At 49.0% G+C, this 21,765-nt stretch overlaps 1 protein-coding gene across 1 annotated transcript in view; it reads right to left on the reverse strand.

The window, feature by feature from the left end:
- Positions 1–1,487: 1,487 nt before the first annotated feature.
- Positions 1,488–21,765, reverse strand: part of SELENOI (selenoprotein I) — a 68,662-nt gene continuing 48,384 nt past the window's right edge. Inside the window, exons 4-10 of the mRNA XM_008172960.4 lie at positions 18,602–18,676; positions 17,765–18,027; positions 16,232–16,340; positions 14,780–14,828; positions 13,104–13,284; positions 11,308–11,490; positions 1,488–8,128 (exon numbers count right to left, since the gene is read on the reverse strand). Of these exons, the coding sequence (XP_008171182.3) occupies positions 8,012–8,128; positions 11,308–11,490; positions 13,104–13,284; positions 14,780–14,828; positions 16,232–16,340; positions 17,765–18,027; positions 18,602–18,676 (977 nt within the window). The 3' untranslated portion in view covers positions 1,488–8,011. The remainder of the gene's footprint in view (positions 8,129–11,307; positions 11,491–13,103; positions 13,285–14,779; positions 14,829–16,231; positions 16,341–17,764; positions 18,028–18,601; positions 18,677–21,765) is intronic.

A 21,765-nucleotide genomic window follows, 5' to 3' on the forward strand; every position in this document is an offset into this window, starting at 1 on the left:
CACACTGCTGCTGCTGCAGGTTGAGCACGTCCCACAGGTCCTGCGGGATGGTTTTCTCTTTGGCCGAGCCCCATTTCGAGGTGATCTCTTCAAACTTGTCCTGATTAGTCTTGGATTCATTCTCCAGTTTCTCGAGCCTGCAGAGAGCAGCCAGCACAAGGCAGATAACGCAACTGGGGCTCGTGGAGGGTTCGGCGGCTGCCCTTGGCTAAAAGTCGCTAAAAGTCCTGGGGGCTAAGGCAGGTTCCCTACCTGCTCTGGCTCGGAACGGCTCCCGGAAGCGAGCGGCGCATCCCTCTGGTTCCTAGGCACAAGGGCAGCCAGGGAGCTCCACGCGCTGCCCCTGCCCCATGCACCGACTCCGCAGCTCCCATTGGCCAGGAACCGTGGCCAATGGGAGCTGCGGGGGCAGTGCCTGCAGGCAGGAGCAGTGTGCAGAGCCCCCGTGGCTGCCCCTGAGCCTATAAGCCGTCCGGTCACTTCTGGGAGCCGCCTGAGGTAAGCGCCACCCAGCCAGAGCCCGCACCCCATACCCCCGCCCTGAGCCCCCTCCCACACCCAAACTCCCTCCTGCACCCCAGCCCAGTGAAAGTGAGTGCGGGTGGGGGAGAGCGAGCGACTGAGGAAGCTGGGAATGGGGCCTCTGAGAAGGGGCCTGGCCTCAGGGCAGGGGCAGGGCAAGGGCATTTGGGTTTGTGCCATTAGACAGTTGGCAACGCTAGGAACAGAACCTAGGTCTTCCATCACCCATTGCTCACCTCTGTTCCCTGGTTTGCACCAGCTGCTCCTTCCACAGAGCGGGTGGCTGGTTATGGGGCCGGGTCCAGGCCTATTCTACCTAGCCTCAGTCTCCCCCCACCCTAGAGGGATAACTTTCTTTACCGTCCATGGGTGTTTCAGGGAACCTTTAATGATCATGTAACATCTGCTAGCTGGACAGGACTCAAATTCTTCAGCTAAAGTTCTGAGAGGTTGGGGGAATGTGAGTGCCATTGACTTTGGAACTGCAGGATTTGATAGCAGCTGGACTGCACTGGGACAAGGGTTCAGAAAGTGCTTTGCACCCCTTTATCACCTTTGAGGCTCTCCAGAGTGTGGTATTCCAGTGCACTTGCTGGAGACATGCATAAGGTGCCCACCTTCTGTATGGGCCCATTGGATTGTATATGCTGCACGTTAACAGAATTAGTTGGGAGAATGCAACACTTTCTTCCATCGTTGGCAGAACTCTGTGGAATTGTTTCTCTCTTTGTGTGTCTGTCTGTCGGCAGGCACCGAGATGTACACCTAGGAACCTCCGCCAGCTGATGATGATGTGCCGGCTCCAACGAAGCGTATCCCATTGAGGGGGTGTGATCTGACCCAAACAGACCGAAACACCCTCAAGTCAATTCTAGAGTTCAAAGGAGGAGACTGCCCATCTCAAAGGCAACTGGACAACACGTTCTACTGAAACCATCAGCAAAAACAGACAATGAGAAAACCGCTAAAAGGCTTGGAAAATTTTATTCTTTCCTGAAGTTTCATTTTCAATATATATTTTTTTTTTACAATAAATATGTATCAGCAATAGCCTTTAACAGATTGGCATTCAAATCCACTGCAGTACTCTAAGCTCCCAACAGTAGAGACACATGGATCCTAATGAGAAAAGCAGGTTTGGTAGAACTCTGCACTGACAAGACAATATATAGTTATACTGTATTTTCCTGTTTAAATAAAGCTCTGTACAATCAGTTTGCGTAGCGGTGACTGGTCCCGGCCAGGCTACGGCTCACCTGGGTGGGATGGGACAGGATGTGTTTGCAGACCCACTCACGGCAGTGAAGTGACAAGCAGAGGCTCTCAGAGCCGTGATACCAGGCCACAGTCACACAGGGCCAGGCTCAGGGAACACGACGGGTCCACGTTACAGTTACTTGCCACGGAAGCTTTTGTTTCTGTAGGTGGAGGGGGAAGTGTTGTCATGGGAGTTCCTTCCCCGCTTAGCGCAAAGAGTCAAGGGAGCAGGAACAGGCAGTTGTATGCTAAGAGTCAAGTAAAATGCCCCCTTCTTACTCAACAGACCTGCACCGAAGTGACCAGTCCCAATGCAAGTCAGATACTTTGGAAAATCCCACCCACAACTACTAGCATGAGCCTTTTCTGCTCCAACACCATTAGCCCTGCAGAACCCGAACGAGGGGGATTCTGCTCTGCTTTGCCATCCGTTGTGTGGGCATAACTGAGGGTAGGGTGTGGCCTGCACAGTCTCCATTGCTGGGGTTGATACATGAGCCAGGAAGAGCCCAGCTCGACTCTCAGGGTGCAGGTTGAATGAGCAGGGCTGGCAGTTAGAAGACCCGTTTGATCTGGAAGCCTGGGAGATACAAACATGGAGCCCACAACGTCATTGTTACAGAGTCACCTTCCCAAGCATTTTCAGCTCGGGCCTCGCGCACGCCTGCCCCCAAAGCACACCGTTCCGTTTAGTGGGCTCTGCACTCAGTTAAAGGCTGCCCTGGCAGGGGATGCTGGGTCAGAAGGAACTTCTTGCTGCCCAAAAAGCACGTCACCCTGGACCAGTCTGACCAGCTGTCAAGTAATAACAAATAAGTCCTGGTAGAATGGAGCGAATGAGGCAGATTTATATCTGGAAATGAGACCATCACTCCAAACCAAATGCACCTGAACAATTAACTGGTTAGTAACAACTAGCACTACCTATTAATAGATCTTTATTCCTGGAGCATGTTCCGTAAGACGCCATGATGGTGGCTAACCGAGGTACAGGTAGCAAACAGCTTTCCTCTGGGACGCGGGTCTGCTAAGAACGTGCTGCTAAGTGATGCCTCCCTCTTCTGTTAGGTTTTTCGCTGCTGCCGTAAGACAGAAAACAGGCGGCGCTGACAAGTCCAGCTGCACGGTAGGATTTTTCTGATTTAATCAAGACTTGGTTCAGCAGCAAAGAGGTTAAACAAACTTCTGTTGCAACCACCTTCCAAGACAGCAGACATAAGATGCTGTCTCCACAGCCCTGGCCTGCCGCCACCTCCAATACAATGCTGCGAGGTAGACTGGGGACATAAGGCAAACAAGGTACTAGCAAAGGCTTCCCTTGGCTACTACAACCCTTGCCCAGTTTGCTGTCCGTCTGCATTTCAACAAAGCACAAACAAGATCTAAGACAGCCCAGCTGATCTCAACCCACCAACCCAAGATGCCCCAAGTGACTGGCACACCACATAAAACAACCACCACCTGTGACAGAGAAAGATTCTCCCGTGGCTTTCAGCACGCAGAGGATTTACCATCATCCCAGTGCTGCAGCACAAGGAAAGAGGAGCAGGTCTCCTTTACAAACGAACCAAATCCCCCAACTCCAAGCGGTTGGGTTTTTACGCCACTGTTAACGCACCATTAGCTAGAACCACAAGAGCTTCCCAGCTGTTCAAATTACTTGCATAGCAGGCAGCGCTGAGTGCATCTTTGCAGGGCAAGTCGACACTACGAGAGGCTACGTCGGCACAGCTACACCGCTGTAGCGCGTCTGGTGAAGAGCCGCTATGCTGACGGGAGAGCGTCTCCTGCCCACCTAGCGCCAGTGTGGTCAGCGCTTAAGTCAATGTCACTTGTGTTGCTCATGGGGGTGTCTTTTTCACACCCCTGAGCGATGGAAGTTGCATCAACTTACGCAGTAGTGTAGCCCAGCCCTCGGCGTGGAGGAAAATTCAGCTGGGCCACAGCTGAAAAAGCAGCATTTATTTATATACAACAAATCTGATCGGTCACTTCGGAAAGTCACAACAGGCCAGAACGTTCTCACTGTGGGCTAAGACACCAGGAGCCCAGATAGAAGACACCAGGAGCCTAACTTTAGAAACCCAAGATCTGAATATTTTTGCTGTAGTGACCAAGAAAACCCCAAGCTGAATGAACACATTAGTCATCCATGAGATTCGGTATTGGCGGATTCCCCAGCGGTACCCTAGATCAGGCCGCGAGCACGATAAATTCACCAGACAGGGCACAACAGGCATGGAAAGGCCAGGTACAATCTCAACACTGCAGTTCCTGCCTTCCCTATTGTTTGTACTCGATGGACCAACTGCAACAGAAATGCTTGTGAGGGATGCTAACTTGGACCACAACGGCTACTTTCATTAACATACCAGTGACTTCAGAGAGCTGTTAAACCTGCACGTATGTGCCCCAGCTAAATGCGTGTCCCATGAGCCGGATTTTACAGTCACGAGGTTGAACTCGGGGGTGGGGGGTCGTCGGCAGAAGATGTTGCATGGGGGGAGAGGGGCTGCAGGTCCGCAGGGGGGCGAAGTGCAAGTTACACACGCTCAGGAAGCCTCAGCATGGAAATGAAGCTGCGCGCGTAACGAACCGTTTTTCTGAGCGGAAGAAGCCACGCGATGGCATGTGTGTCCGCTCCCAAGGCTTCCAACACTCACTTCAACCACAAAGATCCCTAATCGCAGGAACGCAAGGGGTCAAAGTGTCTTCAGCAAGCCACTGGCTTATTTTCACAGTGCTCCGGCAAGTCTCTAGCACAGGAACGGGAGCAGGACGATGTTATGGAAACCGGCTTGTGGAGATTTAACGACATGGAACAGTCCGTTTTGAAGCCAACCGCTTACGTACACTGCCTGACTTGGGCACGTTGATGGCCTAGAGGGGTTCTTCCCCAATGCTCGGCTCTGCCTGCCGATAGTCCAGGCTGAGGTACAATTGACAGCACTGAGGCATCACCTGGGGAGCATTTTTAAGGATGATAAAAGCAGCGGGGCGGCTCACTCAGGGGTCTCAATAATTAAGGACACAAAACAAGCAGCTCTTTTACATGGGCAGAGAAGCACAAGGGCTCAGAGTGCCTCAAATACGCGGAAGGGGAATTCTAAGCATGGGCACATACGCTCCTGGGTCAGAGTATCATTCCTTCCAAAGAGCCCGGCACCGGAAAGGAACGCACCCCGCTACAAGGAAGAGGCCAGGGTGAGGAAGCAGAATTTCCACCTTCGTGTCTCCTCCTTACCCAGTATTGCAGAGGCCAGAACAATGACCAAATCCAGCCCTTCACTAGAGAACGAGTTTATTTTTAAAGACCGAATTAGGAGAAAACACCAGTTTTCTTTAAAAATAAACCAACCCAAAAGATTTGCTCCCCCTCGCACACACTTGCGGTGGGGAGGCTGTAATTTTGTCTGTTTCTGATCAGACATTTCATTCCCCAGAATCCATGACATCAAGCACGTCAGTCACTAAATTCAGATCAACACTGCGCAAATGAAAACTGTTTATTGTGTTGGGCGGCAGAACGTGCCCAGAGAGCAGAATAGGACAGGTTAGAGAGCTCATCCTGCCCTCATCTGCCTGAGCTCGAGCAGCATTAAAACTGGTTTCTAGCATAATTTGATTGTAGAGGTTTTGCTAGCCCCAACATGCAATAAGTTAAGGCACCAAATTCCACGACTCCCCAGAGATAAGCCTGTGTGTGTAAAAGGGTTTGAGAGATCCTGCCGTAAGAACATGTCAGTAAAATGCATGAAGGCGTTTAGATTGCAAGTCTGCTCTAGCTGCCAGCCTCCACACAAGAGTGTTTTTTTCAGGGTATGTTTCCATGCACGGCCCAAAGGAATAGTTCAACGTACTCCACAGCCAGAGGAACAGTGACTAGGGAACCGAGCAGACAGAATCTCACAATGTAAACGCCACCCCAATCTGAACACAGCCGTGCTGCCGGGAGAGTGGGGACGGGGCGGAGAAATGGGACATGCCAGAAAAGGAAATGCAGAACACGTTTAGCTTCATGCTTGGGACCCAGACATTTCTTAACGTGACTAGTCAAGGGGAACTGGCCCAAGTATTCCATGATCCGTCGGCACGCAAATGGAAAAACCCAACCTCAGCAACGTGTCACGGCCACGAAGGCGGATTGTGCAGTAGGAAAACGTTCCACAGACAGTTAAACTGTGTGTCCCATTTTCAACAGCTGGTTTCAAATTCTTAATGTTTCTTGCGCAACTACAATTTCAGTTAATTTGCCCATAATTATATATTTAATTCAACAGTTACGAGTGTCAAAAATTGAAGCACAGCCCAATTCCTCTGTACATTTAAGCTTTTTCTGTACAATGTCAGTAATATATATATATATGAGAGAGTACGCTACTTAGTTCATCAACTCTGAGGGGGGAATAAGAGGTTTTTTCCTCTCCCAGATTAACACCTTCCTCCAGTTCCTGATGTACAGTCATGACACATTAACAAAACAACTAAAACGTGTTTAGTCCAATCACCTCACAGCCAAAAACCAAGATGGGAACACCTAGAGATGGAAGCAGTAATGGTGTTTTCCCGCTTGAAATTAAATTCTCCCCCTTGTGTCTTGCAGGGTGTACCTCTATCCATCAGCTCTGATCTTGTACAGGACATCCCAGTGAGAATTCAAGTTCAAATTAAAACCAACCTATTTACAATAAATGCTGTGAACTGGCTTCTGGACGTTCTGTTTCGTATAACTTGCATGACAATGATTTACATTTACAAAAGAAAAGCGTTAAATAGTAATGACAGTTAAGTTTTCCTAGAGCAGGAGATTTTTCACCCACGGAAGGAATACACCATGACCAAGCTACTCCCCAGGTATGAATGAATTTGTTCCCACAATACATTATATATGAACATTCGTTGTGCTTGCCCACTTCCGAGTGCAGCCTGTCCAGAGTCTGGGTTTAGGCTGCGCTCTTCATTCAAGCACAAATCTTCATTAAATACAATGAACAGAAAAGAAAATCAGCACTCAGTCTTCACCACCACTCAATTAAATGAATTACAAAAAAGAAAACCGCTGAACGCAAACGGCTTAACAGATGGGAAACAGAAAGCTGGATGGGATGTGTGTGACCTAAATGACATGGTAATTTAAAAAAATCACCTCTACTTTTCCCCCAATAAAATATCCACAAGTGTATGTGCATGTCAGCGGCTGTAAGAACTATTCGGGTGTTTTTCCAAGCTGTGGGATTTGCCACAATGCAGTTCTCTGGAGCTGTGAGACTGCGTATGCAGAGATTGTCCCACCCTTCACGGGGATGTGCACACAAATCATAGTGCATACAGCAAGTCTGAAATGAGACAAGCTCCATGTAGCATGTGACTCCCCTTCCCCCTGCAAGCCAACCCTCTGACATTAAATGAGGTTGTACTGATTTATCAGAAGGGAGAATTTGGCCAAGTGCTATTTTAGCTCTTGCAGGCAGTAATAAGCCACCCGCCATCCCAAAACAACCATTGCTGCTAAGAGCTCAAGTTCCCTTCATGGGCTCGTGATTAAAGAACACATGTGGCCAATGTATGGTTAACAAGAAAAATACTGTCAAGATATGGTCCCAGTTACCCACAGCTGGAAAGACGGGGGGGAGGGGGGGGAAGAAGAAGGGGAAGCTGCCTTAACCACTTGGGAATTGAGGGATTTGACTAAGTCGTCCTAGTGGAATATCATTTGAAGCTTCTAAACAAACATTTTGCATGAATGGACACGTGTGCGCGCGCATGCTGGGATCTGCTCCCTAGACTAGCATCAAGGGACAAAGGTCATCTGAGAAGGTCTAACACTAGACAGCCGCGTGTGTGACTCATGTGCCTTCGTGTACGACGAAGACGTTCCTCACTGACCCTGCAGCTCAAACGTCTCCGTTACAGATGTGTTGAGGCCACTGCTACTAACTCAGCTGCCAGGTTATTTTGGGTGACCGTGCGTTCTGAGCGATGCCATCCACGTTCCCAAGCCAGCTCTACCCGAACAGAGTTAGGGCTTGAAGACGTCTGGCTAATCTAATATACAGGAATAATTGGAAAGGCTACTCCCCTCGCTTGGTTTCACCATAGAGCGGTTCGTGTTTTCTCAATGGCAGTCGCGGGTGTAGCCCTGGTGCTGAGCCCCCACTGCCCCAGTGTCTGTCCAGAAGATCGATGTAGGTCTGTGGTGATGGTTGAAGTGCAAGCTATTTCCAGCAGTTATTTACAGTACTTGTGCAGACTGCAGGCTGATTTTCTCTTCTTCCCCTTCTAGTCAATCTGTACTGGGCTTCTTTAGCGAGAAAGGCCGGATGTTGAAATGTTTGCTCAGCTGGCTTACCTGGGGGAGAGAGAGAGAGAGAGAGAGAGAAAAGTTAAATGAAAGCAGTCCATCAGCCAACATGCCTTCCACTTCAGCCTCAAACAATCAAGGGGACTTGAATGGAGCAGTTCAGTACGCCTCAGGATTCGGGCCCAGGACTGCAGTGAATTGGCAGGGTGCTGTATGTATGGGAAGGATGCATAGCCCCTGCCCATGGTATGCTCATCCCCCGCCAGGGCTATTAGTCACCCCCTTACAGAAGCCCCATAGGATACATCTACATGGCAATAAGACACCCCAGGCTGGCCAGTCAGCTGACTCAGGCTTGCCGGGGTTGGGCTGTAAAACGGTGGTGTAGACATCTGGGCTCACGTTGTAGCCTGGGCTCTTGGACCCCACGAAGGGGGGAGGGTCTCCGAGACGCTGAACACCTGCACTGCAATTGTACAGCCCCACAGGCCAAGCCCCGTGAGCCTGGCTCAGCTGACATGGGCCAGCCGCCGGTGTTTTACTGCAGCGCAGACATCCCCTTACGCACCACACCACGGACCAAGCGAGCCGCACGTGCAGCTAAAAAAGGCTGAATGACCCCACATGGGTGCATGGGACCTGTCTCAGAACACCAGGAGCCTGCTGTGCAGGGCCAGGCCAGCCACACACGACACTCTGCAAACCGGAGTACTTCTCTGAAGCACCCCTCTCTCTCCAAGGACTGTGAGAATGCCGGCAGGCTCCCACCAAGCCAAAGCCCTGGGACACAGGGCCCACAAGCCACTAGTCCAGCCTGGGGTGGAGCAGCTGCACCAATTCTACACTCTACCAGATCCGGGAACAACTGACTGTCCTTCAACATGCCACTGGGGTTTGCATTGTGGGGTCCAGCATTTGCCCCTCTAAGAGGTTCTGACAAATAGAAATACTTATGGCAATTCCCGACTGTCCATCTAGTGCAGTATTGTGCTGCACAGTGACCAGAAGCAAGCGCAAGAAACCCCCACGGGGATCAGTTCTGGGCAGGCTTCTCCAAAGGAAATTTGTGCCCTAACCCGCCTCACCAGTTAGTGGCTGGTTTTAGCCCTGAAGCATTAAGGTTTCTACACCTTACAAAGAGATTTGTACCCTACCCAAAGTACCTGGATAGTCTCATTACACTTTTATATGGAATCTTAAACTCTTGGTCCCAAATGGTATCTTGTGGCAGTGAGTTCTACACGCTAATTGCACATTGTAAACCATATGCATTTCCTTTGATCAGTTTTTAAGTCGACTGCCTTTCCTCTCTGAACGTGCACTTGTTCTTGAATGCGCCTGGCCTGTTGCGAGCTGTGAAGCCAATGCTCATGCTTTAGCTAAACAAGTAACAAGGGCATACACAAGTCGCTCCGTTGAATACTAGCCATACGTGAACTGCAAAAACAACAAGCAGAGGCTGGCTTGCTTCCAGAGCGCGATAGTCAGACAGCAGCTACATAGCACCCTCTTATAGCTCTGAGCTAGCAGTGCCTGCCTAGCCACTCCCACCAGATGACAGTACAACAGGACATCGGTATGTAACTGTGCCAAGAGACAGTATGTCTGAGATTTGGAGACCCGCTTTTAATTATCCTTGAGAAGCCTCCTCTCGCAGTGACCTTCACAAGGCAGAAAGGGCTCATTTCCTCCTGACAGACAGTGAAAAGCCATGTCGGACTTAAAGGCTGCATTCAGGAAATTTGCTTTTTGATGAGATTATGCAGAGAGCTACGTCAAGTCATTAGGCTGGCTGAAATTTCAGAGTTGTTTTTAAAGCGATTCACATGGCTGGCAGGAAAAGACCAACACATACAGCATGGCAGCTAAGCAACCACGTCACCCAAGGCCTGTTCACCTGCAGCTCCGGAGGAGAAACTGCAGATTCACTCTCACCCCATCGTGTCTTACAAAGGGGTTCCAAATGGGTGGGGTTTTTCAGAGAGTATAAGGCGAGAGGAGACCATGATGACCATCAGTCTGTGTCACAGGCCCGAGAACGTCACCCACTGAGTCCTGTGTCAAACCCGTGTCTTGCAAGGAGCTAGCGTATATATTTTTGAGCTGGCCTAAAGCGACAAGTGCTCGGGGTCCCACTCTGGCTGCTGAGGTGGTCATTTCCCTGTCCAGTTGACCTAGGACAACCCAACTGGGCTCTTCCCACTGAGCAGCACTCCCACCGCCTAGACGTTCTGCATCCTGCCAATTCCTTCACGCAGTGCCGGTCTCCCACAGTTAGCTACAGTGCTTCCTTGATCCCTGAAGGCATCTGGATACAGGGGAGACACTTCCACTGTGCTCTCCCTTCCCAGCTTCTCCCCAGCAGAGGAACTCATCTCAGAAGCTGGAAATATGGCAGGTTCTACGTCAGTAATTCAGGTTCTTAAGTTATTTTGTTCACTCTTTATTTAGCCAGACAACCACCGCACTTCAGACAGCGTTCTAGCTACACTATGCCTGGGGCATCTGAAAGCAATAGTTCAAAGGCGCAGTATGAAAAAAATCAGTTAACGCCTATGGAAAAGTTTATAAATCTGTACGCAGGGCAGAAACACTGTTTGGGTTAACACGTTAAGGCTGTCTTCCCAAGCAGTGCCCCCTACCGGAGAGAGTATCAAACGGATTCGAGTGTCCAGTCACGTGCTACCCAGCAGCAGCTGTGGGGGCCTTTAGAAAAGAAGTTCTAAGTAAAGTGAAATATTAGGAAGTGAATGGTACCTAGCTAAGTCCCCAAATAATTTATTTAAAATTAGAGATACGCCCAACCTGGTCTCTGGATCCCATTCTGATCTTGGCCTTTTTCTGACCGACAGAACCAGAACTACATCCGAACTTGGGCGCATTAAATCCATGTTTCGCCAGTGTTGGGTTCCTACGTTTTAAGCCGCAAACTGTGATCTGAAACAGGGTGTGGATCCAGCGTTTGGATTAGACCCAGTCTTGAATTTAAACGACTAGAAGAATTTCTGCTGCAGCTGGGCTGTCAGTTCCTGGTGTACAAAATAAGAGCTTTCAGATGCCACCTATTTAGCTTCCTTTCATGTTTTCTAGAAATGCCTCAAACTGCCTGGTATTCCAGGTGTTACATGCGACACCCCCTGCAAAACTGATCAGCAATGGGATGAAGTGAATCCTACAAGCAGAGCCGCTACAGTGAAACCCCAAGCCCAAAGGCAGATGTCACTTACCACTCCTACTCCGTAGTGGATGTGGGCCAGGGTAATGAGAGCCGTCAGTAGGTATAGGAGAAGATTTTCCCAGTGTGCTGCGACTCCAGAGATCACCACAAAGATGACCAGGGCTAATGGCAGCAGCATCCAGTTGAGAGGCTGGCACCGGGTACTACTCATCTGACACACGATCAGCTGGCACTGGTGGGGGCAGGAGGGAGAAAGGTCTGTTAGATGGGCGTTGGTTTCCTTCCAACGTGAGCCTCCAACCCATGACTCTCTCACTCGGAATACAGCAATGAAGGCTGTAGCGGGGTGGTCACCCGCTCCGGCCTTAGAGGGCTTCAAACAGCCCAGAAGAGGGCTGCGGCTGGGAGCAAGCCATTCCCAGGCTCAGCTGTGGCCGTGCCCCAATCAGGGCTCAGCTGGCCCTTATAAGAGGGCAGTGGGCCAGGAACAGAGTCAGTCTCTCTCTGTCTCTAGAGGGAGAAGGCTCTGGGCCTGGCTACTGGGAAGCTGAATGGGGTACCTGAGGGGAGCAGGGCTGGGGGATAGGGCAAGGGAGCTGGGGAGCTCCCGCCTGGAAAAGCCCCAGGCTGCGGCCTTGTCAAAGGTCAGAAAGGTACTAGGGTGCAAGGGTGCAGCCCCCTTGCCTGTGATGAGTGGCTTTTACACTGCAATCCGCCCCAGCGAGCAGGGGCTAGATGGTGACTGGCAGTAGCCCAAGACTGAGGCAAGGTGGGGATAGTGGGTGGGGAGACCCTGAGAGCAGGTGTACTGCCAGGGGGCAGCGCCCGAGGACAAGGGGCACTGGGTCCGGGAGGGATATGGGGGCCAGCGGCCGCAAGGCACCAGCCTGCAGAGGGCGCTCCTGAGTCTAAGCTTATTCCCAAGACGACCGACAGGAGGCGCCGCAGGGGTGAGTCTCGCACCGTTACAGGGCCATGTACGTCTCTAGAGCGCTAATTATTAAAACATGGACAATCATCTGCTCTAAAGGTTCCCAAAGACTGAGAAAGTTTCCATTTTGACATGAATTCCTTTTGTGCATATAACCAGAGAAGTCCACACCAAGAGCAGACCATCACAAGGATCTATTTGCATTGATTGGCCAATTCTGGTCAAATCTGACCGATCTTATCTGCAAAGTTAGTAGAAAACTCTGCCGAGTGGGAAAGACAGGAAGCCCTGCTTCTGGGCACAGTCCGAGGATAGTGACAGATCTCTGATTAAAGCGCCACAGCTTCCTAAACATCATCGCCAGGGCTGGCCTTTTGTCATGCAAGGCATGGATTCCATGGCTTAACAGTATTCATGATTTAGGGGAGATGAGGGCAGGGGCTTCATGTCTGTAGGCAGATGTGACAACACACAGCTGAATCAAGTTTACCAAGAACCTTGCGAGTGACCATGTTAAAACTGAGAGAGCAGGAACTCAATTATGTGAATTGTCAGCCAGTATCAGGGAGAGGTGGAAAAAGCACATACTGGGATTTTTCTGGTTTGGGGAAAGTGTCAGATCTGGTTTACAGGACATGTTTTTCAGCTCTAAAAGAGTCAGCGTTTCTCTCCTGCCCACTTCAGTGCCTGCCCTTTCAGTCATGGCAGTGCAGCAAAGTGGTTTAGTGACAACAGATACAATCCACAATTCTTGGCATTTTCATTCTGGGTTTGTGACTTGCCTTTCCACCTCATGAGCAGACTGGATAGTTCGTATAATGTAGCCTGACAAACCGCTAGCCCTCCCCATTGTGTCAATTCAAATCAGCCACCCCCTGTCCACACGCATTTTAGCGGAGAACTAGCGCTCTTACTGAAATGTTGGCGAAGGCTGTTCCAACCATGAAGTAGAAGAGCCTGGGGTGGACCTCCAGGATGTCCGACGGCGACATGAAGATCCAGGTCATGCACAGAATGAACAGCAATGCTGGCGAGAAGAACGGCAGCATGATTTCATACACTGACCTGTGCTTCAGAGTGTTACTTTTATAGGCCCTGAAAGGCAAAAGGAACACAAATCTTAAGTCAAACTCTCGGAAGCCACAGCTTCTAACAGAGGCAGGCACAAGCCTTCCTTTGGGAACTCTCCAATCCAGGTGAGCGCCCAACTAGCCTTGGGCACCTTTCCTGAAGTGGAGTACGACAAGCACAGGCTGGGCAGAGCCCACCAATAGGAATTGTGAGAGAAAATGGGCAAGAGGCCAGTCTCAGGTCAGACACCCCCACGAATAATGCACCCACGATAGTTACATATTGCTTATTCAGATGGGTCTTTGGTAACCCTGCATTAGTGGACGATGGATTTCAACGCTGAAGTAATAACTGGCCAATCCCAGATGCAGCCTTTTAAGGAGCTGGCAACAAAGGGGAGAACCGGGGCTCCCAAATGGAGTTCAGACTGCAACACTGGGTCTGGGCTCGGGAAACAATTCCGATGAGAAAGACGGTTTCCTGCACAGCTTCCTTCTTGCAGAGCCAGTGAGAGGCCAGATCGCCAGAGTAGGCTGATCAGTGAAGCCTCAGTCTGGGTAGGCAAGAGTCAAATCACCCAGATTTACGCCAGGTGCTTAACGTTCATTTTGTCTACCAGGCGACTCATGGCTAGTTCAATATTCAAATCAGCCATTAGCAGCGTCACCAATTAACTTCTGCAAATCAGGAAATCCGTTGGGGAAGTGCAGGATTTTGTTATACAAGTAAATAAAGGGGGGTGACGGGGAGGAGTGTGTTTTGGAATCCAACCCCTACTCAATCCCCCAAGGGGCCACTTCCCAGGTTGCCCTGTTCTTCTAGCCAAACATGCCGCTAATACAGCAGCGGAGACCAGAGGTCCCAAAATGCACTGCTTCCACTTGAGCTGCGCTGCTTGGCCTGCACGCAGGGACTAGGGTGACCAGATGTCCTGATTTTATAGGGACAGTCCTGATATTTGGGACTTTTTCTTATATAGGCTCCTATTACCCCCCGCCCCCGTCCTGATTTTTCACACTTGCTATCTGGTCACCCTAGCAGGGACCTGTGCTCACAGCAAGTCACATTACTGTATTAACAAGGGTGGCATCTTAAACCCTTCTTCATCTTAATCAGGAGTGCCTTTTGGGCTCCTGGGAAGCTGCCAGTGAAGGTAAGGAACGTTTATAAGGAGTCTAATTTACAAAAAGCTACGCCAAGTCATGGCTCTCCTTCTATTACAGCCGGGGCAGTGCTGGGCCATCAATACACCGTGCTCTCCACCTGTCTTGCATCTGAAGAAGTGAGGTTCTTACCCACGAAAGCTTATGCTCCCAGTACTTCTGTTAGTCTCAAAGGTGCCACAGGACCCTCTGTTGCTTTTTACAGATTCAGACTAACACGGCTACCCCTCTGACACTCTCCACCTATTTCTTTCTGCAGCATTCTGCCTGGCTAACTCCTAGCAGAACAGGATCACCACATGCGGTGCCTCAGACCCTGCAGAATAGTTCGTTCACATGATTTTTGGAAAACTTACTTGTAAAAGTTAATCAGGCTCATGGGCACAGTCACTGTGAGTGCACACCCTGAAAGAGAAAGATCTAAGTTAAGGCAGCGTAGTAATTCAGAGTCCGTCGTCATCCCCGAACTGCTTTATGAGCATTGGCAGGGACAGACTGTTAACCATCATGCATCTTTTTTTAAACAGTCATTTGCAACAGTACAGTAGCTGAAAGCGTACTTAAACCCACGCTCACCCCACTGCTGCTCGGATTTGTGTAATGGCCATTAACGGGATTTGTATATTTGACTCAGCTCTTCAGAAAAAGCACTGCCTTGGTTAGGGAAGTGCCAATAAACGCATTTATGGAAAGAACTATTTCTTTTAGTGAAAACATATCTTGATCTGCATTCTGACCATAATTCCCAAGACGACACCCAGTGGGCAGCAGAGAAAGCATTATCAAGGGTTTCACTTTTTCATGCAAGGAGGACATATTTCAGACACAGAAAGGTTATTAGAAGGATAGAAGCAAACAAAACTGCCTAGATTTAATGTGCACCATTTAGGACATGAGAACTGCTATTAACAAAAGCTTTAGTCATTTGACCAAGTTTCATGGACCTCCCTGAAGGGCCAGAGTGCCATGAAACCCCAACACACTTTGAAAGCTGCCAGGGTGGCCAGCAGCTAAGAGATTAAATAGGGCAAAGCTGACGTTTGACCAGGACCTCCCAGCAGGAAAGCTGCCTCAGAAGGCATCTTTTGAAGGCTAGGGGTACCAAATGACTTCTCTTCCCAAAGGGTGAGCCACAAATACATTCAAAACAAGAGAGCAGTAAAGCTACCCAAGACTTTCTGGCCAGCCAACCTTAACACACTTCAGCTCCCAGGCTGACGTGAAGAGGCAGTTCTGACACAGTACTCTGTGGAGAAGAGTGATGGGAACTACAGACCAATCTGCTGCAACAGGCTAGATTCCAAAGGAGAGTCTTTCAGGCCACGCAGGCTGAGGTATCTAAATACAGACCTATTATCTAGCTCGGGGTGGCCAGACTGCACCACAGAGCAGTCCACAGCCACCCTTGATGTTTAGTAGGAGCGTGCAGACTATGGAAACAAGTCCGGGCATGCATGACTTCCACGCTGCTTAGCTTAGTATGGAGCATTGCATGCTGGGACCACCTCCCGCCTGGAGCTTTGTTTGGAGCTGGCTGCAATCTTCTCCATTCTATAGAAGTTAGATGCAGCCCACAGCCACTTAGACGGTTCCCACCAAAACCTCAATGGGACTAGTATCAGACCCTGTGCATTTTGTTGCTTTCAGTCCAGACCAAGACTCGTTCAGGCAAGTTTTCTACAGAGATATTTTATTACGTTTCTCTTTGCTAAAAATATAAACAAATGCTGACTGTTTTTTAAAGTGAAACACTGGCTACTGGTAAAGCGGTGGTGGTTAAAAATAGGCTTCAACATGGAGCTTCTTACCAATAATCATTGCAGTGAATAGGTCTCTATATAAGAAATTAAACAGGAAAGGTGCATACCAGGCCTCAACTCCCACAATCGCTGTCACTATGTAGACAACTGAAATGGTCTGAAAAGGAAATGCAGAGAGAGCGCAGACAAGCATTAGCAGCTGGAAAGATGGGTCAGACCAAATGTGCTTTTGGCGGGGTGACCATTCCTCACCAGGCGGCTCCGAGAGCTGCGAGCGTTGCTTTCCAATCAGATTTTCACTACCCAGCTCTAGCTTTAAAACAAGAGGAAGCCTGTATCTCCGGGTCAGATGCAACCACGGTACCCCAGTGCAGCTGTCAGAACCACTTGGGGCCCCAAACATATGCCCCCATTCCCAGGTTCCTACGCTGACTGCATGTCAGGAACCAGCCCAACCTCTGCTTCCGGCAACATGACCAAGGAAGCCTCACTGCTAGTCTGGAAAGGGACAGGGTGAGGCAAAGGTTGCTTGGTCACCATGAGTTTTAAGGCCAGGCCGGAAAGGGGATAGCAAGGAGAGGGGCTTGTGATGCTCTGCCCTGTTCATCCTCCCACCCCCTGTGAGCTCTGTCTGCACATGCACTTGGGGATAGCCTCACCCCACTACTGGATTGACCAGCACAACCACAGAGGACAGTTGCACCAGCCACCAGAGCCACGTCTAACTGCCTCTAGCAAACCAATCCATGGTATTTTCGGATTGTTTGATGCACGATCAAGAAAATGCACTATGGATTAGTGCTAGGTTAGGAGAAACTGGAGACGCGGGCCAGAGGATGACTGATTGCAAAGACTAGAGAAACCACGATTTTACTGATGGAAGGGGCAGCTTTCAAGGGAATTTCTAGTGTTGTACAACAACGATTCAGTAGAGATACCTGAACTCGTGACAATCGGTGCTTCTACAACCACTGGACCCGATTCAATCGCACACAAGTATGTACTGCTAAGTCGGTACTGTTACACGGGGGCCACAACAGAATCAGGCCCAGTCAGTTTGGGACAACCAACAATTATTAGTATCCAATTTTTAAAAACATTTCATTTCCTGCTAATGCAAAAACCTACGTCAACATAAAGATACTTGCAACACACATCACTTCTCTGCTAAAGAGAAATCAGATCTGTCCCAATCTAACTATGCAATAAAAGTTTCATGATAACTTCCTCCCTTGTTCCTTGATTCATTAAACTTGACTTTAATCATGGGAGAAGTCTGCTTTGCTGAATCAGAGCTTCATGAAGTAGCCCTGATGATATAGTTCCAACTATTGCACCCTGCAACCAAGCAACCAACCTTTCTGCCCTCTGCCAGAAAGCTCTCCTCCCTGAAGAACTCAGAATATCGTTAGGTTTAGGTATGGTGATGGTGGCACTTTATGACTACTGGACAGATGTCACCAAGGGAAAGATGCCAGGGCAGCACATGCCCCTACACAAATAGTTCTGGCAATTCACCAAAGCCTGCCCACTGTTTTCTAAACGAGTATTTTGAAATCAAGAGGCAGAAGGGCTACTTACCACCTGGCTGATGTCATAGCCCCAGGGCAGGAAGAGAATCCCTGTGTTATATTTCTCCCAATGGGAGAGGATGAAGGAAAACAAAACCACCCATAAGAGCAGATAGAGAACGAAGACGCTGACACCATTGGATCCTCGCCCAAAGGTGGAGTAAACGGTCACTACGAAGAACATGCAGGCCCAGCTGTCCAGGCCATGGTCAAAGAGCTCCCCCAAGGGAGTGCTGGAGTTTGTTCGGCGCGCTTGCTTCCCATCAACACCATCTGGAAGGGAAGCACACAGAGAGGCAAAGTTAAACATCCCCAGGCAAGCAAGGAACTCCTCTGCAGCTGCCAGACAACGTGGGCTCTGCTGAGAAGTCAGCAGCCAGCTTCAGTATCCAGCACTGTCCGCGGGGGTGCAGAGATTGGAAAAAGAAAAAGAAAAAAAAACCAAACACAAAAAACCTTAGGAAGAGTCTATGTTAAATATTTAACAGAAATCTGCTTTCAATATTTCACGAGTAACCCCATAAAGTCAGTTCTGATAGGAAGAGACATCTACTTTTATGTTTCTCCCTGGAACAAGTGGGTAAAACAGATAAAACAATACAAAGTGTCAGTTTCCAGAGACATCTCAGCCAGAGATAGGTCATTCACAACACCCCAGAGTAAGGGGTGGCAGGGAACCGAGGAATTACCTAGAATCAGAGTTTTGTTTCTTGGGGGGGGGGGGGGGGTGAGGGGAAGGAATTGGGAAACACAGAACTATGACAACAGTTCACTTGACTAATTAAAGTCATTATGATGACAGGCACACTAGAAATCCAAGACACATCATGAGAATCTTAAGTCTTACCAAGTGTATATGCTACGAAGTTGAGGAGACCCACCATGACCCACACTCGATTTGGAACATGCTGATGATCAGGTGCTGTGGAGATTGGAAAGAAGATTGGAGAGTTGAGTGTGCGTACACACCCACCCACCCCCCAGCAGGTTATGCTTTGGTACAAGAGATGCTTTCAACAAGAATTGTTTTAGCAATTAATTGGAACAAGGTTCCATCCAAATCTGTGGGTCATCTCACTGTCCTGAGGAGGCTCCTTTACATTCTCTCAGTGGGCTTGTACCACCGAAAGGAGATGCATCAAATCAGCCTTCACCTGCTCAGTGCCTACCAACATTCTCTTACGCTTCTTTCTGCGAGGCATCCAGGAGATCCTGGAGATCACACTTTTTGCTGAATTTGTCAAAGATCTGGGCACACACAAGTGTCACACACTCAAATACTGCATCTGCCTCCTTTCCCCGTACCCTAAAACATGCAGTAACATTTTCAATGGAACTTAGGCACTTTTGAAATTTTTACTCGTGAGCTATTTTAAGCCCAAGACTTTAGAGCACAGGATAAATTCTAGACTGTAATTAGATGGATCTGCATTTCCTGGGATGAAAGTTAAAGTACCTAGTTACAGTACAACCACGATCCTGGATTTCGCTGCTAGGATGGCTTTGTTGCCCTCTGCACCCCACCCCATTCGCCCTTCTGGAGGACAGAGAGAGCAAGAGTTCCAGATCTTTGTGCTGTGAGAAAACCGTCGTGGGCAAGATGAAATTCTGTCTCCACATGGGGGCACTTTCGTTTTTAATGTATTGATTTTGTGGCAGGCTGCAGTCACAGGAGTTAAGAGAGCGATGCCAGGAGAGGGTGAGTCCATGAGCTGCGTGCCAGGTAATCACGATCCTGTCACTGAAAGCGAGGATGCTTTGCTGTCATGGAAACAGAGGTGGGCAAGGACAGACGTTCCCAACTGCTTACTTACTGATGCCAAAATTGAGTAAAAACATCTGCAAAGCGTGATTCTATTCTGAGACGGGACTGTGTGAAAACAGTGGGGGCGCACAGATTCAGAGATTCCAAGGCCAGAAGGGAGCATTGTGGTCATCTAGTCTGACCTCCCTGCATAACACAGGTCAGAGAACTGCCCCAAAATAATTCCTAGAGCAGAGTTTTTAGGAAAAGATCCAATCTTGACTTAAAAGTTGCCAGTGAGAATTCACCACAGCTCTTGGGAAACTGTTCTAATGGTTAATTACTCTCACTGTTAAGAATTTAGGCCTTATTTGCAGTCTGAATTTACTGAGCTTCAACTTCCAGTCACTGGATCATGTTAGATGTTTCTCTGCTAGACTGAAGAGCCCATTATTAAAATATTTGTTCCCCATGTAGATACTCATATAGACTGTAATCAAGTTGCCCCTTAACTTTCTCTTTGTCAAATAGATTGAGCTCCGTGAGTCTATCATTATAAGGCAGCTTTTCCAATCCTTTAATCATTCTCAGGGCTCTTCTCTGAACCCTCTTGAATTAATCAACATCCTTCTTGAACTGTGGGCACCAGAGCTGGACACAGGATTCCAGGAGCAGTCACACCAGTGCCAAATACAGAGCTAAAATAACCTCTCTGCTGCAACTCAAGATTCCTGTTTATGCATCCCAGGGTCTTTTGGCCACAGCGTCACACTGGGAGCTCACGTTCAGTTGATTATCCACCACAACCCCCCCAATATTTTTTCCAGAGTCACTGCTTCCCAGGATAGGAGTCTCCCATCCTGTAAGTATGGCCGACATTCTTTGTTCCGAGATGTATACATTTACAATACGGTTAAATATAAATGTATACATCTAGGAACTAAAGCAGGTAGGCCGTTCTTACATATATATTGTCTGTCAATGACTCCATATCCTCCACACCAAGGCACGCTTTTCCTTACTTTCACTTTATCTTTGCCCCAGCCGAAATGATGGCGGAGGACCAGAAAGGACTTTTCCAAACCCCTTGAGTAAGGATAGGATTTGGTCAGATTCTGTGACTTTAACGGAACTCCATGACTTCTTTGGCTTCAGCCCCCACCCGAGCAGCCCCCCCCGGGTGCTGGGCTGGAGCAGCAGTGGTCAGTCCTTGCTGCAGGAGCAGCGGCAGGGCTGGAGCAGCAGCTGGCGTCCCCGTTAGAACCCCTTTCCCCGGTATTCAGTGAAAGCCGGGACAGGTCACGGACTTCCATGAATTTTTGTTTATTGCCTGCAACCTGTCCATGACTTTTACTAAAAATACCCATTACAAAATCTTAACCTTACCCCATGAGTTGCAGCCCTAAAACAAGCCTGACACTTTTTCTAGGGATACCATAGCAAGAGCATTTTAAAGTCTGCTTCCTGTAAACAGTTTAATTGCTGGATGAACAGAGATTACACGTAAAGAATATCCTTTCTCCCCACCCCAAACTGGGGACATGAGACTGACCCACTTTCTAGGCAGTAAGACGATCAAGCAGTTGCAGTTATGGTCATTCATCCCCAAGAACTTGTTAAGCAGTTAGTCAAGCCTGCAACATGGAGCCTTACTCCATAGGGAGCACAATGCTCTCCGGAGTCCGCAGCTAGAGCAGGGATAATGTTCTTCCACACCATGCCCAGCTAGGATGTGCCCATTTCCCCTAAACATTCTTGGTAAGAAAAAGTCAGTGGAAGTTTTGCCATTGCCTTCAATAGGGCCAGAATTTTACCCTCTGGTGATTTAGACTTCAAGGGATTCCCAACCTCCACCAGGGCCACTGATGAAAACCCAGAGTTAGAAGCAAGCTCAGTGTAAATTTATCATATACAGCACATTCTGCCAGTGCACCTCAATCCTGACCAACACCACCAACTCAGGCTGGCATTAGCTTTATACGTGTGCTAGGCAGACAGCTGATGTGGCAACCAGCCTTCCACCTGCAGGGCATGGTTTCTGGCCGAGGACAGGAGAGATGAAATCTGAGATAAGGTTGTAGGGGTACCCACACCACCCTCCCCAGCCACCTGATTCTTCTGTCTGCAGCAATATACCACTCTCTGAATAATAAGTTAGGGCCCTGCTACCTCTGTGGTTCAATAGTGCTGCTAGCTATGGATTCTGGGACCCTTCAAAATCCCAGAGCAACCCAAGGTAATGTGAAGTGGCCCCCAGAATTCTTAAG

The sequence above is a fragment of the Chrysemys picta genome, chromosome 3 (genome assembly GCF_011386835.1).
Source record: "Chrysemys picta bellii isolate R12L10 chromosome 3, ASM1138683v2, whole genome shotgun sequence".
In the NCBI taxonomy this organism is placed as follows: domain Eukaryota; kingdom Metazoa; phylum Chordata; order Testudines; family Emydidae; genus Chrysemys; species Chrysemys picta.